This window comes from Pelodiscus sinensis, chromosome 2 (assembly GCF_049634645.1).
Source record: "Pelodiscus sinensis isolate JC-2024 chromosome 2, ASM4963464v1, whole genome shotgun sequence".
NCBI classification, from domain to species: Eukaryota; Metazoa; Chordata; order Testudines; family Trionychidae; genus Pelodiscus; species Pelodiscus sinensis.
The window spans coordinates 102020296-102037449 of NC_134712.1; the positions used below are offsets into that span (position 1 = coordinate 102020296).

The 17154-nt window shown below is 46.2% G+C and overlaps 1 protein-coding gene across 5 annotated transcripts in view; it reads left to right on the plus strand.

Annotated features, from left to right (window-relative positions):
• The first annotated feature begins 1780 nt into the window (after positions 1–1780).
• The window catches only part of DCDC2 (doublecortin domain containing 2), a 109987-nt gene continuing 94613 nt past the window's right edge, over positions 1781–17154 (plus strand). For 2 of the 5 annotated variants that reach the window (XM_075921151.1, XM_075921155.1), the window contains exon 1: positions 7764–8513. In XM_075921151.1, the coding sequence (XP_075777266.1) occupies positions 8221–8513 (293 nt within the window). In that variant the 5' untranslated portion in view covers positions 7764–8220. Of the gene's footprint in view, positions 1923–7148; positions 7286–7763; positions 8514–17154 lie in introns of those variants that run through there. The other 3 variants (XM_075921152.1, XM_075921153.1, XM_075921154.1) reach the window with 3 other exon arrangements.

Below are 17154 nucleotides of genomic sequence, written 5' to 3' on the forward strand. Positions count from 1 at the left end.
CAGAACTGGGATTACCAGGTGTAAATGAGGGCAGAATTTGCCTGATGAAGGAAAACATATGGATGTGTAAGTAACTCACTACATTTGTGGTGTTGATCATCAGCAATAGGGGAGAATCTTGTATGTGATACTCATATGACTAGTGTGAGGACAGGGGGATGTTTGTAATGCTTTTGTGTTCTCATCTTCTCACTATTGTTTTGAGTGCTGTTGTTATGTTTGCTAAATGATTGCCAGATCTTATTTCAAACAAGGGTTACTTGCATGCATGCAAGGAAGTGGATGATACTTTCAGATAGCTCACTGATATACACTCACTGATATTTAAAGAAGTGGTTATTTCCAGACTACTGTACTCCTTTCATGAAGTTGACAAAAATAAAGAAGTGTCTCATGCACTGTTACTGAAACATAGTTTCCTTTCTCATTTTTACCATATGATTACAAAATAAATTAATTGGAATATAAATATTGTACTTACATTTCAATGTATAGTAAATGGAGTAGTAGAAACAAGTCATTGTAGGAAATTTTAGTTTGTACTGTACTGACTTCACTAGAGCTTTTTATGTAGCCTGTTGTAATACTAGACAACAATCTAGATGAGTACCCCCGGAAGATCTGTGTACCCCTAAGCCCTGGTTGAAAACCACTGACTTAAAGGACAGTGCAGATGCCATTCTCTTTGCAGTTTTAGCTGCAACTGTGCTGGGATCAGGAGTGTGGCTTGTAATCATAGGATGGGGAGACAGAATCTAGATAGGAAATTGGAGCAAAAAACTTTGGGGTGGATAATAAGACAGGCCCTTCAGCACACAAGCTGGGGGAGGTGGATTAGGTGCTGATCAGAGGGGCAGACAGAGATGCAGACAGGCCTGAACTGGGGGTCTGAAGTAGCAGGGGCTTTCTTAATTTCTATGGGATGCTAAGATTTAAGCAAGATAAATTAGATTATATGTTGACTTTTGGTTGTGTTGAAAATAGGACATTTGAACAATTGAAAAATTGATTGCAGTTAATCACAGTTTTAATTGAACTGTTCAACAATAATAGAATAGCAATTTACATTTATTTCAGATATTTTTGGATCTTTTCCTGCATTTATATATTTGTTACAATGTAGAATGAAAGTTAGACCATGAAGTGGCAGATGAATGTTTAGCATATTTATCATGTAAATATCTTACATCTGCAGCTAAAAAAGTGCCCAGCAAACACTTATTCTCACTTTCAGGTGATTTAAATAAGAAGCAGACAGCAGTATCTCCTGTAAAAGTTAAGCAAACATGTTTGTCTGAGTGACTGACTGAACAAGAAGTAGGAGTGAGTGGACTTGGAGGCTCTAAAATTTTACATTGTTTTTGAGTGCAGTTATGTAAAAAAAGTCTACATTTGTATCTTGTACTTTCATGATAAAGAGAATGCACTAGAGTGTGAGGTGAATTGAAAATACTGTTTCTTTTGTTTTTCACGCTGCAAATATTTGTAATAAAAATAATATAAAGTGAGCATTGTATACTTTGTGTTCTTTATTGTCAAGAAATCAATATATTTGAAAATGTAGAAACACATCCAAACTATTTATAATAAACCTCAGTTGGTATTCTATTTGATTAAAACTGTGAATAACCATGATTCATTTTTTAAATTGAGTGAATTTGTTTTGAGTTAATCGCTTGAGTTAACTGCATTTAATTTACAGCTCTAGCTGCATTTCTGTGGTTGTACTTGGTTTCCACTGTTTCCACTTACAGGACCTCAACTCAGTCAGGTCTACTGAGTAATCATTGCTAAGTCAAAGGGCTGTACAGCCCAGGATCCAGTCTAAGAATTGAAGAACTGCAGAATTCTGTCCCAGAACCAGTGAACATGTGAGATTTGACACCCGAGGGGCAGCTTGGCAGGAAGGTTAAAGCTCTGAGGTATTTATTTTTGCTTCATCCTTTGTTTCATGAGCTCATGTGAATCAGACAATAGCTACAGCACAGTGAGCTTTTCTCCCTTCTGTTTCTTACATAGGGAATCTGGGAGCAGGATCTGTGCAGAGCCCTTGAGAGTCTGTGTTGCAATTCTAAGAGGCTTAGCACAGAACTTAGTCCAGGGGAAAGAGATAAGGTGGCTTTTCCCATCTTTGTACTGCCTAGTCCTGGGCTGTGCCTAAGGGTGCCAACTTTTTCACTGCACAAAACAGAACACCCTTTCCCTGAGGCCCTGCCCATGCCCTGCCCCTTCTCCAGGACCGTGGCTCCCAGCGCCATCCCTCTGTCACTCACCCACACCCTCCCTCCCTTTTACCAGGCTGTGGCAGGGGCTGGCGTGCAGGGGGAAGGGAGGGCTCCAGCTGGTGTTGTGGACTCTGGGTGAGGACAGAATGAGAGAGATAGGGTGCAGGAAAAGGCTCCAGGCTGGGACAGGAGGTGAGGGTACAGGGTGGGGAGGCTTGGAGTCCCAGCAGCACCTACCGCAGCTCCCATTGGTTGCAGTTCCCATCCAAGGGGAGTTGCAGAGCTAACACTTGGGGTAGGGGCAGTGTGTGGAGTCCCATTTTGCCTAGGGGCCACAAGGACCTGTCAGCCACTTCTGGGAGCTGCATAGAGCTGGCATAGACAGGGAGCCTGCCTTAGTCTTGGCTGCCTGCTGCACCTTCGGCCAGACTTTTTGGGCCCAACCGCAGTTGCCAGGGAAAACTGAAAGCCTGGCAGCTCTAGCCACCCTAGTGGGTAGTGCTCCCTCTTTGCCCTCTCTGGAGGCTGGTCTGGGCCCTGCTGTGCCCAACCCTCTGGGGTGTACCCTGCAATTTGGGCACTACTGGTCTATGGACTGCAGCAGTGCCCAGAATCTCTGCAACATGTCCATACCATGTCTCATCTCCCCCAACTACCGTGATCATGCTTGGCATGCCAGGATTTGTGAGGAGTCCTCAGAGTACAGCCTTATTGGCTGGCTTTGGCAAAGTTTGCACTGGGCAATCTTTCTCCTCCTTGGGCCCCTTTTATGCACCTCTGGCCCTTTTATCTGATGTAAGGAGGCTGGAGTAGATGAGACTCCTACATCCCTTATGTCAGCTTTGTGGCAGAGGTATTCTTGGGACTGTTGCTCCTCCTTTATTTTGCCAGTGCATTGTTAAAGGATATCGCATGACTGTGAGAATTGGGCCTAAGGTCAATGGGATGGGGCTGTGAATCTGGCAGTGAATAACTGACAAACTGGTTGACAGATTATACCTCACTACCTGACTTTGCAACAGTACTAAAGTCATCACCCTTTTCGCCTTTTACAGACAAAATCCTAAAATGTTTCTTTACATGAGTTTTCATATCTGGCTGGACTGTCTGATTACCTAGAGAGCATTGGATAAGAAAGCAGAAATACGATTACAGTGCAGTTGTCCCCTTTATAAATTACATCAGAAGTTGCAAGAGTGGAGGAATACAACTGTTAACCAATAACACTAGTATGTCTGACATTGCTCACCCTGAAATTACTCTCTTGTAATGGTTAACTTCCTTCCTTGCAATTCACAGCAGGGGGTGATTTTTCCTTCATAAAAGGAAAAGATAAAAAGCAAGAGAAAAATTCCTGTGTGTTTGGATCATCATGTGTGGTGAAATCAGTTTGTTCAATGTAATCATCATTTCCTAAATGCCTGGTATAAAAGAACAGAGCAGTTTTGAATCTTGCAACAGTCAATGAAAAAAACAAACCAATAAAAGAAATGAGAAGAAATGTGATACATTTTCTGTTAATCTTCTGTAAGGTTTTACAATTTCTACTAGACGTAGTTTGGAGAAGGTCCAGTGGAGGTCAAAGTTTTAGCTGACTTATAGACTGTCTTATTGTGCAGTGCTCTGGGTAGAGCAGCACATACAGTGTTAAAAATGTAATAGAAAATCATGCACTGCTAGTAAACACTATTTTCAAGGTAAAATGTTGCTGTTTGTCATCAAAATGTGTCCAAATATATCAAATAATTTGCATTCATTAAGTCCATGTGATATTTAAATGTTGTTTTCTTTTTAAATTTGAGTAATCAGAGCACGAAAAATTCTTCTTATAAAACACTTTCTGTTCTGAGTGGATAATGCAAAGACATCTATAAAGAATTTTAGCAAATTTTGTGCACACCAGAAATCACCTTTGATTAAAAACAAGAGAGAAAATTTCTTGAAAAAGGGTCATGTATTTATGAAGTGGCATAAATAATTTAGGATGAATGTGCCACACTGCTGCTGTTTTAATGTCTGATGTTAAATCCATGGAGGTCTATGGGAGTCTTTGTTATCTTTAATGTAAGTTGAATTTGGCTCTTAATATATATGTTATATACATCACTGTTTTGTGTTAAATTATATGAATTGTTTGTCAAAAATATTCAAAATTAACAGGCCTGATCTTGAAACTTGTTTACAAACCATCAATGATTCGTGTTTATTCATGAGTGTTTTCAATTCAATCCTGGTTTAGACGGATAAGCTAAATTGGGCAAGTCTCATGCTTTCTTCTGTGTTTCTGAGTGGCTGATATTATCCCAAGGCGGGTCTGTATCCAGATCAGCAACAGCCATTTCAATTCTTATGGGAGCCAACTGACATCTCGTAGTGGAATGGTTTTTTTCTGGTATTTAGGGCAACTGTGTGCTACTGCAGGAGTAGCTACAAAATTCTACACTTAGGAAACACAAGTTACCCAAGATGAATTCAATTTGCAGGAATTAGTTTACTCCTGCCTTACTTGATCATTGTAGGCGTGGACTTTATCTTTGTGTTATAACAGACCTTGCCCATCCAGGCACTAGAAAGACCAAAGAAGGTGCACACACACACACACACACACACACACACACACACACACACACACACACACACACACACACACACACACACACACACACACACACACACACACACACACACACACACACACACACACAATATGTATAATTTAACCAGAAAGACTTATATAGGCATATGTATGTGATTATATATATTGTTCATTTAGGCAACAATACAGTGCACACTATGATTTTTTAAATTGTGTATTCAGAGAACTTGATCACAGCCATACTGATATCTTGATTGTAGCCCAGTCAAGTTTTTGAATTAAAGTGAGGAGTAAGCATAAAAAGATACTAAGATCTAGCCTTCATGTGAATGTTCTTAATAACTGAAGACAAGGAAAGGAAAACACAGAAAATATATGTTTTATAAATACAGAATAGTTTTCAGTGTGACAGTTGCTTTATACATGGACTGTCCATGTCCTATAAAAAGAAACCATAAGATGCCAGCAACAAATGAAAAGATTAACACTGGCACCAAATAAATATTGCCCTAATTAAGAACTCACAGATTAGCTTCAGTTAAAAAAATGCTTGTTAGTCTTTCATATCCCAGGAATACTTCTCATTCCCCATAATTTGTTGTGGCTTGTTCTTGCTTTGGTGCTGTGTCAATGGAGTTTTTAGTGAATATGGTTTAAAGGAGACCAATAAAAGTCTATTTCATTCTTGAGATTGAGTAAACTAATCTCTATAAAAAAGGAGTCCATGAAGAGTTACCAGATTCAAAATGAAGGGGCTGTTTTTCAGATCTCTTGGTCCAGCAAAGTCTTTACCCACTATATAGATTTTTAAAAGAGATAGCCAGGTTTCCATGGTAAAGGGAATTTCCTCTGACCCTTTTAAAGTCTAATAATCATGCCTAGCAATTACATGGCACTTCATATCTTTGAATCAAAGTACAAACTCTAAGAGCCAATCTTTCCCTAGGAGTATTGCTTGTGTATATAGAAGTTGCAGGGTTGACCACTAACTAGTGAATTCTCCAATTATAATTATTTTAATTATTTATGGCACCTAGTGTTGGACCAGGAACCCAAAGCAGTGAAGATCTACTGAGGACAAAGTCCTTCTTTTGAATTGAGACTTTCCAGCGGTATTTTATGTAACTGAGTGTCTCTTATTTTGAAGACATTGAAACAAAGGGATAGAACTAATGGACATGTCACAAGACAAAATAGGCATTTTAATACTGGAACAGACTCAAGAATAAGGAAAGGCCTTTCTTATCAGAGAAGGTAAAGAATAATAGCATCAGTGAGAAAATAGTGCTGCTTCCCTAGTTGGTGTATCCAGGCACCGTTCTAATGCACTCAACATCTTTGCTTCTAGAGACTGGAGGTCAGCGATCCTGGCCCCGTTAAGGTCAAGAGGGAGTTTTTCCATTTCCTTCTCTGGAGGCAGGATTTTAGCCGAGACACAAGAGTAAGCAGCGCCCCCCCCCCCCCCCCTAGGGTAGGGGCAAAGGAGGCAATTGCCCTGGGCCTAACAATTCTATAGGGCCCCCCCCCCAACATTGCCCAGGGGCCCAGCCATTTTGTTGGCTACCCTGAGAATAAGCGTTACATCTTACTGGAATATTTGAAGTTAAATTGTCCAGATAAGTTTAACACACATTAATAAGGAAAATGCACTCTGAGTCTTTTCTTGTGCAGTGTATCTTGGGTATTTTAATTATTATTCATGCTGGCAGAAGTACTTTCATTCTAATTAATTTCTGTAGAATGGACGGCTGTCAAAAAGAGAAATGGACATGTACACCTGGCCCTTGTGCAGATATGTGGGGAGGGTAAAAGGATCCTGCACTCCTCTCTTGTGCACCTAGTATGATGATCAGAGAGTTTGTGATTTAAATAGCAAGAAAATAATAATGAAGACCGTAAAAACAGTACTTGATCTGCTGCATTGCCACAGGGCTGCATTATCTGCCTACATCTCCACAACTGCTTCTTGTTGCTGTGTGCCATAGCATGAGAGGTCATTGGGAATTGTGGCATTGCATAGTGTGGTGTAAGAGATGTGGTTTTAAACTTCTCCCTGAAGGTTAGCCCTTAGAGTTCATCTCTTTACCCCTTTCTCTGCTTCAAATGCATACAAGCTCTTCTCTGATCTTCCCCCACTCTCTTTCGGGCTCTCACAAGCTTCCCTCTGTCCCTTCAGACTCATTCTGGCTTCCCCCCCAATCCTGGGAGGTGGGAAGGGGTCTGCACCTGTGCTTTTTTTCAGCAATGGATCGGTGCTCTCGAGCTACCTGGGTTGCTAAGGAAACCGTGGCAAATATCAACATTCTTACCCCCCCCACCCCCAGGAGAAGCTCCTTGTGCAACAGCAAGAATCAACTGCCGTGGCTTGTGCCTCGCCCTTCTCATCCCATCCTCCGGAGCCCCAGAGAGGAGCATGAGACACACTCAGCAGCAGGGTCCAGCGTGTAGCAGCGCGATGCGCCAGGTGGCTCAGAGCTGGGTGCTAGGTGGAGAGAGACAGGGAGACCTGCTCGCACGCCGAGTGTGAGGGCGGGGAATGGGGGACCCCTGCGCTCCTAGGAGGTTCTGACTGTTTCCATGTTATTAAGTCGATACAGAGATGGGCGAATTAAATGCACCAAATAACTTACTCAATCTGCAATTTTTCTAAAAAATGTCCACCCTCCCCATTTCAAAGGGTCAGGCGAATAATTCTGAAATAGTCACAAATTGCCTGCCATTTTTTTCCCAAATAAAATACTTGTGACTAACTCCCTCTGGGCCCCGGCATTTCTCATTACTTGTCCAGCTCGATATGGTTGGTGTGTTTAAACTTAATCTGTAGTGTGTTGCAGTCTGGCAGCCTGCCTCGGTTGGCTGGCTTTCTTCCTTCCCCCCCCCCCCTCTTTTGAGGTGGGAAGGGGAGGGAAGAAGCAGGATAAAGTTTCCAGAGCAACAGAGTGAAACCACTTGTGAAAGAAGAGAGCTGCAAGTGCAAAGCTAAGCTGTAAAGATCCTGGCAGAACTATGGGTTTCTTACTATGCTCAGTCACTTTTCCTCCTCCTTTAGATCTGTATGTGTGTGTTTTTGATATGGTTTAGTATAATCTGTGTTAGCCACCCCAGGCTCCAGGGAGCAACGAGACTTGGTTGCCTAGCAAAGGTTGAGCTTTAAGGGCTGAACAGAATTGTACTGGAAACCTTAGGGAGGCTCTAATCCCTCCCTGGTTGCTTTAGAGAGGGATTTGCTTATTGGAGGTGGTCCTTGGGGCAGGTATCGTGTGCGTGTGTGTACACAGTTAATGCCTCACAGGTATTTGACAGTGTGTGTGAGAGAGGAACATTCTTGTTGAATAAATAGGTGCAGACGCTGCCTGGAAGGCAGCACTGACTGTCCAGCCACAGCAAGAGGAGGTGAACATGAGTTGCCCTAGCACAAAGCCGGCCTGGTTGTCACAGCCGATGGTGAAGAGTGTGTTGGTGTATCGCAACGGGGACCCATTCTTCCCGGGGCACCGGGTAATCATCCATGAGAAGAAAGTGTCCAACTTTGATGTCTTCCTGAAAGAGGTGACAGGTGGGGTGAAGGCGCCTTTTGGAGCTGTGCGCAGCATCTACACCCCGCGAGGTGGGCATCGTGTCCAGCAGCTGGAGGAGCTCCAGAGCGGAGAGCACTATGTGGCTGGTGGCAGAGAGGCCTTCAAGAAACTCAAGTGAGTGATGAATAAACAAGAAATAATTAGAAAACATAATGAAACATTCACATTTAAGCTATTATAATACTATTAATTATTATTATTATTTGTATTGTGGCAGCGCCTTGGAGATGGACAAAGGTCCTGTTGTGCTAGGCACTGTACAAACACAGAATGGAAGGATGGCTGCTGTAACTAATGAGTTTAAAATCTAAGTAAATGTGAGAGAGGAAATTTCAACACAGCTTTGTGCTGTGGGAACTGTTGGGTAGGAGAAGGTTTCTTTTTTTAAAGCTTAACATAAAATTATCACGTTACTGTCTCTGCCTGGCACTTTACAAAAATGAATGAAACCGTCCCTAGCACCAAGAGAGACACTATTCTTGCAGCATAATGTTATTTTTTTTAAACTGCATGCTAACAGCCTGCATTTAGGAGAGACATTTGGGGAAATAGCTCTGGAAGAGCAGTGTGTGTATGGTAAAGTTGGAATAGCCTTGCAGCAGATTAGGCCTTCCAAACACTTTTGTTTCTTGCTTGGCTCTTCAAATGTTTAAAATATTCTGTTCAATTGAGGCAGGTACATGACTCATTCTATAACCATAGTAGCTGGGTTTAGGATTAGTGGTTGTTCTGATTTCTTCTCACAGTGAGTTCCATGTTTTGGGGCCTTTTTAACAGAAGTGATGTGTAACTATTGATAGTATGTGTGGGGAGTACAATTCAAAGGTTCAGATGTGAACCCTGTCAGCACAGATTATATGAGAGGAGCGGGGCGGAAACACAAGCCATGTACCCTTGGCCTCACAGTCGCTCGCTGTGCCTTTTTCAGTGCAATCCTTTCCTCACCTTTGACAGGTAGCTCGGGCTATCTGGGATGAGCAGAGATTCTGTGCCCCTCTGCTTTGCAGCTAGGAGCATGTGCTGGAGATTGCCCTACCACACCAGGCTGCTGCTACTATTTGTGTGGAAGCCTGGAGAAGGCAGGAGTTGCCTCTAGGCCAGGATGGCATTCACTGTGACTGGCTGGGAAGGGAAGGAGCCAGGCTGCACTGAACACCCTCACAGCTATCTCACTGGGGTGGGGTTTGGTGTCACTACTTCCTCCTCATTTCTGCCACATCCCAACCACTCCTGTAGATTCCTGAGGCCACAATGCATTCTTTAACACCTGCCTGGCTGCACTGCAGCCAGGGGACAGGAGGCGGCTGGGTTATGTTGGTGGCCATTAGCAGCCTGGATATATTAGCTACCTTTTGGTGCTGTGTGGGTGGGAACTGACAGGAGCTGTGTCCAGCTACAGGGGAAAGGATTGGGAAAGGGATGAGCTCTGCAAAGACATGGGCCAGGGACAGCTCCTGGGCAAGTAGGATGAGCAGATAGCCACTGTGAAAAATTAGGACGGGGTTTATAGGAGCCTACATAAGACAAAACTCTAAATATTGGAACTGTCCCTATAAAATCAGGACATCTGGTCACCTTATGGGCCAGTCAAAGGGAATGAGGGCAGCAGCCCTCACTAGATGGTTCTGACATTGTGGTGTGAATTGTGGCAGAAATCCAGAGGTGAGGGGCACATGAATAATTGGGACTGGGAAAGAAATGGTGCTTTCTATCACTGAAGAAGTATATACAGGCAGTCCCCGGGTTACGTACAAGATAGGGACTGTAGGTTTGTTCTTAAGTTGAATCTGTATGTAAGTCGGAACTGGCGTCCAGATTCAGACACTGCTGAAACTGACCGCCAGTTCTGACTTACATACAGAATCAACTTAAGAACCCCAGGCGTCCCCAAGTCAGCTGCTGCTGAAACTGATCAGCAGCTGATTCCAGGAAGCCCGGGGCAGAGCAACTCTGCCTGGGGCTTCCTGTAGTCAGCGCTGGTCAGTTTCAGCAGAAGCTGACTTGGGGACGCCTGGGGCAGAGCAGCTGGGGTGCTACTGGACCAACCCAGCAGCACCCCATCTGCTCTGCCCCAGACGTCCTGATTCAGCCGCTGCTGAAACTGACCAGCAGCGGCTGAATCAGGACCTGGGGCAGAGCAGCTGGGGTGCTGCCGGGTTGGTCCAGTAGTGCCCACGGGGGCGCTGCAGGACAAATCGGCAGCGCCCCAGCTGCTCTGCCCCAGAGTCCAAAACAAAAGCCTGGTCTGCTGGGGGGGGAGCACACTAGCTGCGCCCCCCCCCCCAGCAGACCAGGGACACGGGGAGCAGAGCCGCAGCGGCAGCGGGGTGCCGCGCCTCTGAGGCTTTGCTCTGGCAAAGCCTCAGAGGCGAGGGACCCCGCCACGGCTGCGGCTTCAGTCTGGGTGCCTGTGGTCTGCTGGGGACGGTCCCCAGCAGACCACAGGCACCCGGACTGAAGCCGCAGCCGTGGGGGGTCCCGCGCCTCTGAGGCTTTGCCAGAGCAAAGCCTCAGAGGCGCGGGGAACCGCCGCTGCTGCCGCTCCAGTCTGGGTGCTTGTGGTCTGCTGGGGACGGTCCCCAGCAGACCACAGGCACCCTGACTGAAGCCGCAGCCGCGGGGGGGGTCCCGCGCCTCTGAGGCTTTGCCAGAGCAAAGCCTCAGAGGCGCGGGGAACCGCCGCTGCTGCCGCTCCAGTCAGGGTGCCTGTGGTCTGCTGGGGACCGTCCCCAGCAGACCACAGGCACCGGATCTCAAGGGGCAGCAGCAGCGGTTCCCGCGCTTCTGAGGCTTTGCTCTGGCAAAGCCTCAGAAGCGCGGGAACCCGCCCGGTGCCCCTGGTCTGCTGGAGACGGTCTCCAGCAGACCAGGGGCACCGGAGCAGCTTCCGAACGGGGCTTTCTCGCCCCGACTTCCGGGGCGAGAAAGCTCCGTTCGTAAGTGCGGATCCGACATAAGTCGGATCCGCGTAAGTCGGGGACTGCCTGTAGTTAAGGTTAAGTAGCTAGTTACCCTTTTTAGAACTTTAACTTCAAATCTCCAAACTCTGCTTAGATCCCATAAAGTAGTGCCATTACTTCTGAGGGAATTGTGCACCAAAAAAGTAAAAATTCTGCACAGTAATTAAATGTGGAGGCTCCAGCATGCCAGTGGGGAGCACATGCCACTGAACAGACAGAGATGGGAGATTGCCCTGCATTCCCCCAATTCCTAGGACACTGACTTGGTGGTGAAGCCGCACCCGACCCTGACACAGCGCAAGGGCCAGGCCTGGCATAGAAACATCCCAGTACTCTGCCCCTCCTTGCCAGGCACACCAGGTGTGAACAGGCAGGCTTGGATTCTGCTATCCAGGTGTGGAGGAGTTTAGTTTGCAGGGATCCAGATATGGTTTGGAAAGGTTCTGGGTGTTCACTCTGAGCGCAGGTGACTCAGTGAGTATGTGTGGGAGATCGGATTCACAAGGACTCGGGGGAAGGGTTCTGGTTGTGGGGGGAAATGGAGCTCTGCAAGTGGAGACCAAGTACTGAGGGAATGGGGCTTGGTGGGGTGGAAGTCCTAGGGGCTTGTTGGGCTGCTCCAGGTGCCCAAAATAATGCACCCATGCTGCTTGGGAGAGGCATGTGATCACTTTTGTATCCCTGTTAGAAGTAATTTTTCTGTAGGGAAGCAAAGAAGTCTGTGGGAGATATGAATTCTGCACATGTGCAGAATTCCCTCAGTAGTATGCCATCTTCAGATCTTCCTCTTCTGACAATATACATTGAAGGAAAATATGCACCCTCTTTTTAAAAATGGTGCAATAAATATAGTTTAGGATTTTCAAAAGTCCTCCACATTGGCCTAATCTTACTCCTCATGAAGTCATTTGAAATATTACAGCTATCTTCAATGAGAGCAGGACTAGGACATTGCTGAGAACTTTTGAAAAATCCCACTTTATTATAAAGAACTGGAAAAGTTCCTAATTAAATAAAATACGTTTTCTACCCATACCAGACCTTATGTTGTACTGCTTCCCAGCTTGTGCTGTTATTTACAATTGTATAGAGTGAGTGTACGCTATGTGTGTACATATGAACAGAGCCCAATCTTCGGTCTTGTCCTCATAGGGTATATCTACACTAACAATGTTATTTCAAAATAGCTTATTTCGAAATAGTTATTTCAAAATAGCTTATTTCGAAATAACATGTCCACACACAAAATGCATTTTGAAATAGCATTTTGCTATTTTGAAATAGCACGTCCACACTGAGTGGACTCTGAATCACATTTAAGGACGGCCGGAACCAGTTTTAGCAAGGCACCAGGTCAGGACTTACTGTGTGGGGCTGCTGCCTGAGGCTATCTGAGGTCTGTGCTTAAATGGACCCCCCCCCCCCCCCCGGACAGCCAGTTCTCAGGTTTCCCTGCTTGCTTGTCTACCTCAATGAGGGACAGCAAAGTATTTTGTCTCTGCATGCTCTGGTTGCCCTCACTTGGGACACCATAGCACTCAGCAACATGGACCCAGAGCTGCCCCTGGGCACTCTGGTGCTTCTCTTGGATGCGTTGCTGTGAGCCTGGCTGTACTTTCTGCATGCTTCCATCTGGGAGATCCATCGGGGGGCTATCCACGGGGCCCACGAGGCCCTATGGGAGAGCTTCCACCCTGATGAGCACTAAGAGCCTCCCTGGTATGCCCCACTGGAGGCTTGTGCCTCATTCCTCCCTCATGTCCTTCCACTTACCCCTCCCTAACCCTTCCTGATGTCAAATAAAATACATGTATTTTCATGAACACAAACTCTCTTTATTTAACAAAACTGGGGGGAGGGAGGTAAAACTCTGGTGAGACTGGGGAAAGGAGGTGGGAGAGGGGAGAAGAGAGGGTGGAAGAGGGAAGGGGGAAACCTGGAAGGAGGGAGTTGGAAAGGGGAAGGAAGGGGAAGAAGGGGGAGGGGAAGCTCAAGACTCAGGGGTGGGGGTCTTGTCAGACCAATTTGATTGTCATGTGCATCTGCTCCTGGGTTCGCATGTGGCCTTTGGTGGCCAGGCTGGCAGCTATTCTGCCATAGATGGCCGCATTCCTCCATCTAGTGTGGAGATCATGGATGTTGGGGGCATCCCCCCCAAACCTGAATAAGTTCCATGGTCTTCACCCTGAACCAGGAAGGCGCCCACCTTCTCTGGGCCCTGGCAGGCTCCTGGGAGCTGGCAGACTGCTTCTGGTGAGTGGTGGAGGGCTGGCTGCCAGTGGCTTGCTGGCTCATGTTTTGGGGCCACTTGGTCAAGGGCAGTGACTGCTGGCTCTAGGCTGGCAGGCTTGGTGCTGGCACAGGCACAGTGGCCAGAGTCTACCCCTTTAAGGGCTCCAGGGAGGGAGGGAAGGAGAGGAGTGTTCTTGGTCGAGGCTGGAGTGGCCACCAGGGCACTCTGGGAAGGCTGGAAGCCCCCTATTTCAAAATAAGTGTCTACACAGCACTTATTTCGAAATAGCTATTTTGAATTTGGCGTTATTCCTCGTGGAATGAGGTTTATCAAATTCAAAATAAGCACTCCGCTATTTCAAATTTATTTCGAGATAGCAGTTTGGCTGTGTAGACACTAGGAAGGTTATTTTGAAATAAGGGCTGTTATTTCAAAATAACTTTGCTGTGTAGACATACCCATAGAGACTAATAGTGAGTGGCAAACAGGTGTGTAAAGCTATAGTGCTGTAGCCTATTGCAGGCTAATTAGCTGTGTGGACCTAGCTACCACACACTATAAGTTCTGTAGTATGGTGGCAGGGGTCATGCAGTGATGTAGTACTTGGCTTATTAGTGCATAGAATCTACAGTGCATTAATTTTGCCATCTGCACAAGCCTTCAGTGATTTGTTCTTAGCTCTTGACATTTTCTTGTGAGATTCCTATTCCTTATGTATCCTTAGGGTCAAAACTGTCTCAGTTTATTTTTAGTAAAAAGGACAGGTTACAGGCAATAAATAAACATTCACAGAGTCCAGCAATGACCCCTTTAATCTTTTCATAGAATCATAGGGTGTGTCTAAACTCCATGGCTCCATCGATGGAGCCATGTAGATTAGGCTGATCGGCAAAGGGAAATGCAGCTGCGATTTAAATAATCACGGCTTCATTTAAATTTAAATGGCTGCCGCGCTGAGCCGACAAACAGCTCATTAACTGTTTGTCGACTCAGTGCGCTAGTCTGGACGCTCCTGTGCTGACCTGAAAGCCCTTTATCGACCTCCCCATTATGCCTCGTAGAATGAGGTTTACCGGGGAGGTCGATAAAGGGCTTTCATGTCGGCAGGGGAGCGTCCAGACTAGTGCGCTGAGCTGACAAACAGCTGATCAGCTGTTTGTCGGCTCAGCGTAGCAGCCATTTAAATTTAAATGAAGCCGCGATTATTTAAATCGCAACTTAATTTCCCTTTTCCAAACAAACAAATCTACATGGCTCCGTTGACGGAGCCATGTAGTTTAGACATACCTATAGAGTCCTAGGGCTGAAAGAGACCTCAGGAGGTCATCGAGTCCAGCCCCCTGCCCAAATCAGGACCACCCATGTGTGGATTTTTTCCATTCATGTGCAGAACAATTTTTATGTGCACTGAGGCATGTTTGAATGTGCACCACCAGTAGAAACAAAAAACCTAGCTATGGGTGCTCTGCTAATCATCTGGGCAGCATTTGAATTTCTCCTTAGAGACACAACTTCAAGGCAACAGTGGAGCCCAGGACCTGTCCATGACTTTACTAAAAATAACCCGGATCAGGGCTCAGTAAGGAGAGGAATGGCATCTTCTGGGGGAAGAGCCGACAGGCTGAGCCCCCTCTATCATTGAGGGGGCACAGCCCTGGTTTCAGTGACCACAGCAGTGGGGGTACTACCATGAGGTGGGGTACACGGCCCTCTTTCCAGAGCTGGTCTCAGCTGCAGAAGTGGGGTGCACAGTCCCAGCTGCAGGCTCTCCTTGCCCCAGACACGGCCCTTGGAAGCTATGAGGGGGACACATGGTTCTCACTGCGGCTGCTGGGCAGGGGTTCGCAGTCTCAGCTTCAGCCCCCAACAGAAGCCATGGGGCTAGAGTGCATTGAGAAGAGGGACACAGCCACAGCGGATCTCACTTCAGAGCTGCCACAGCTGATGGACAGGGATGCATGGCCCTGATGGCAGCCTCTGCCAAGCCCAGGCCAGAGCTGGAAGGGAAAGGGGCACATGGCCCTGAGATGCCTTGAGGGTGGTGCATGACTCCCACTGCAGCCCCTGCTGCAGTCCCCACCATGGGGCTGAGGTGCATAGCCCTGGCTGTAGACGCCTGCTGGAAGCCATGGACTGGAGCATGTGATCCCTGCTGCAGCCACTAGTGAAAGCCATGGGAGACACAGCAGGGGAGGCAGCCACATGGAGTGCACAGCCCCTGCTCTGGAACTGACCACAGCTGCTGGTAGCTGTGAAGCAGAAGGAGTCTTGGAGCCCAGTAAATTCATGGAATCCGTGACTAAATTGTCGTCTTATGTATGAGACCTTTTTCTTTTTTAGCCTTGTAAGTTTTAGGTTGTCCCCTCCTCCTTTCCTCAGCCCCCAGTAAGCCTTGGCATCTCTATACCGGGAGAAGCCTCAGCAATTTGTGAGACTTGCTCACTTTGCTTTGAAACCTTGGCCTTTATTTTGCACAGTCTCCACATTTTCATCTCTGATGGTTTGGTGTTTTGTCTTGATGTTGGGCCTGTTGCCAGGAAGCCTGGTTGTTCCTCCAGCGCTCTGAAGGCTTCAGTTCAATCCTCTAGAGTCTGGGTACTTTGGCACCATTATTTTCAGGTTAGTAGTGTTTTTTTTCTTGAAGCATCATTTTTATTCAGGCTTCCTTAATTTGAAATTTTGCCACAGGAAGGTTTTTTGATGCACAGAAGCATCAGATCCCAATCTCTGGCCACAGAGCAATAAATGCTTTTAGTAGACTATGCTTGCATCCTGAATTCCCAGCAGAAAGTGTGGATGAGAGATGTGTCTCAAACTCTGCTTATCTATGTCAGCCGACGGTCAGGGCAGTGTGTGTGTGTGTGTGTGTGTGTGTGTGTGTGCGCGCTATACACCCGAGACTTCAACTGCTGAGACCGGGGTCCCTTGCAGCGGGCAACCTGGAGGAGGTTGACGAGTGCCCCAATTTTGCCAACCGATGGTCAGGGCAGTGAGTGGTGTGTGTGTGTATACTATACACCCGAGACTTTAACTGCTGAGACCGGGGTCCCTTTATGACCGGCTGAAGTTCTTTTAAAATGGTGCTTGGTTCTATTACAGCAACTGAAGGAGTCAGGTTAAAGCTTAAACAGTTACAGGTTTATTGAGGAAGCTTATAAATCATATGGTTACAATGGCTATTGTTCTATTTCTTAACTACTAGCAAAATATAGATCTTAAAAATGGTTATAAAGAAGATAAAGATAGGAAAATAGAAATAATGGTACCAAGTAACAGCTTACTCTTTCTATGTGTACACTTAAGACAGAGGACCACATCCAGGTACAATTTTTACCCCCTTCTGTGCCTCTCGACTCCAGCATGTCAGGCCAGGGCCGGTCCCTCAATTCCTAGGAAAGACAAAAATACGAGGTGGGCGTCCCCATAGAACCTCGGGAGGTCAAACACCTAACCCGACCAGCAGGTAGAGGGTAGAATGACACTCAAAAGAGAGTGTGCTGCTGTACCACCTTATATACCCATGGGGTCATGTATTTCTCTTTCTTATCTGTAATGCCAATTG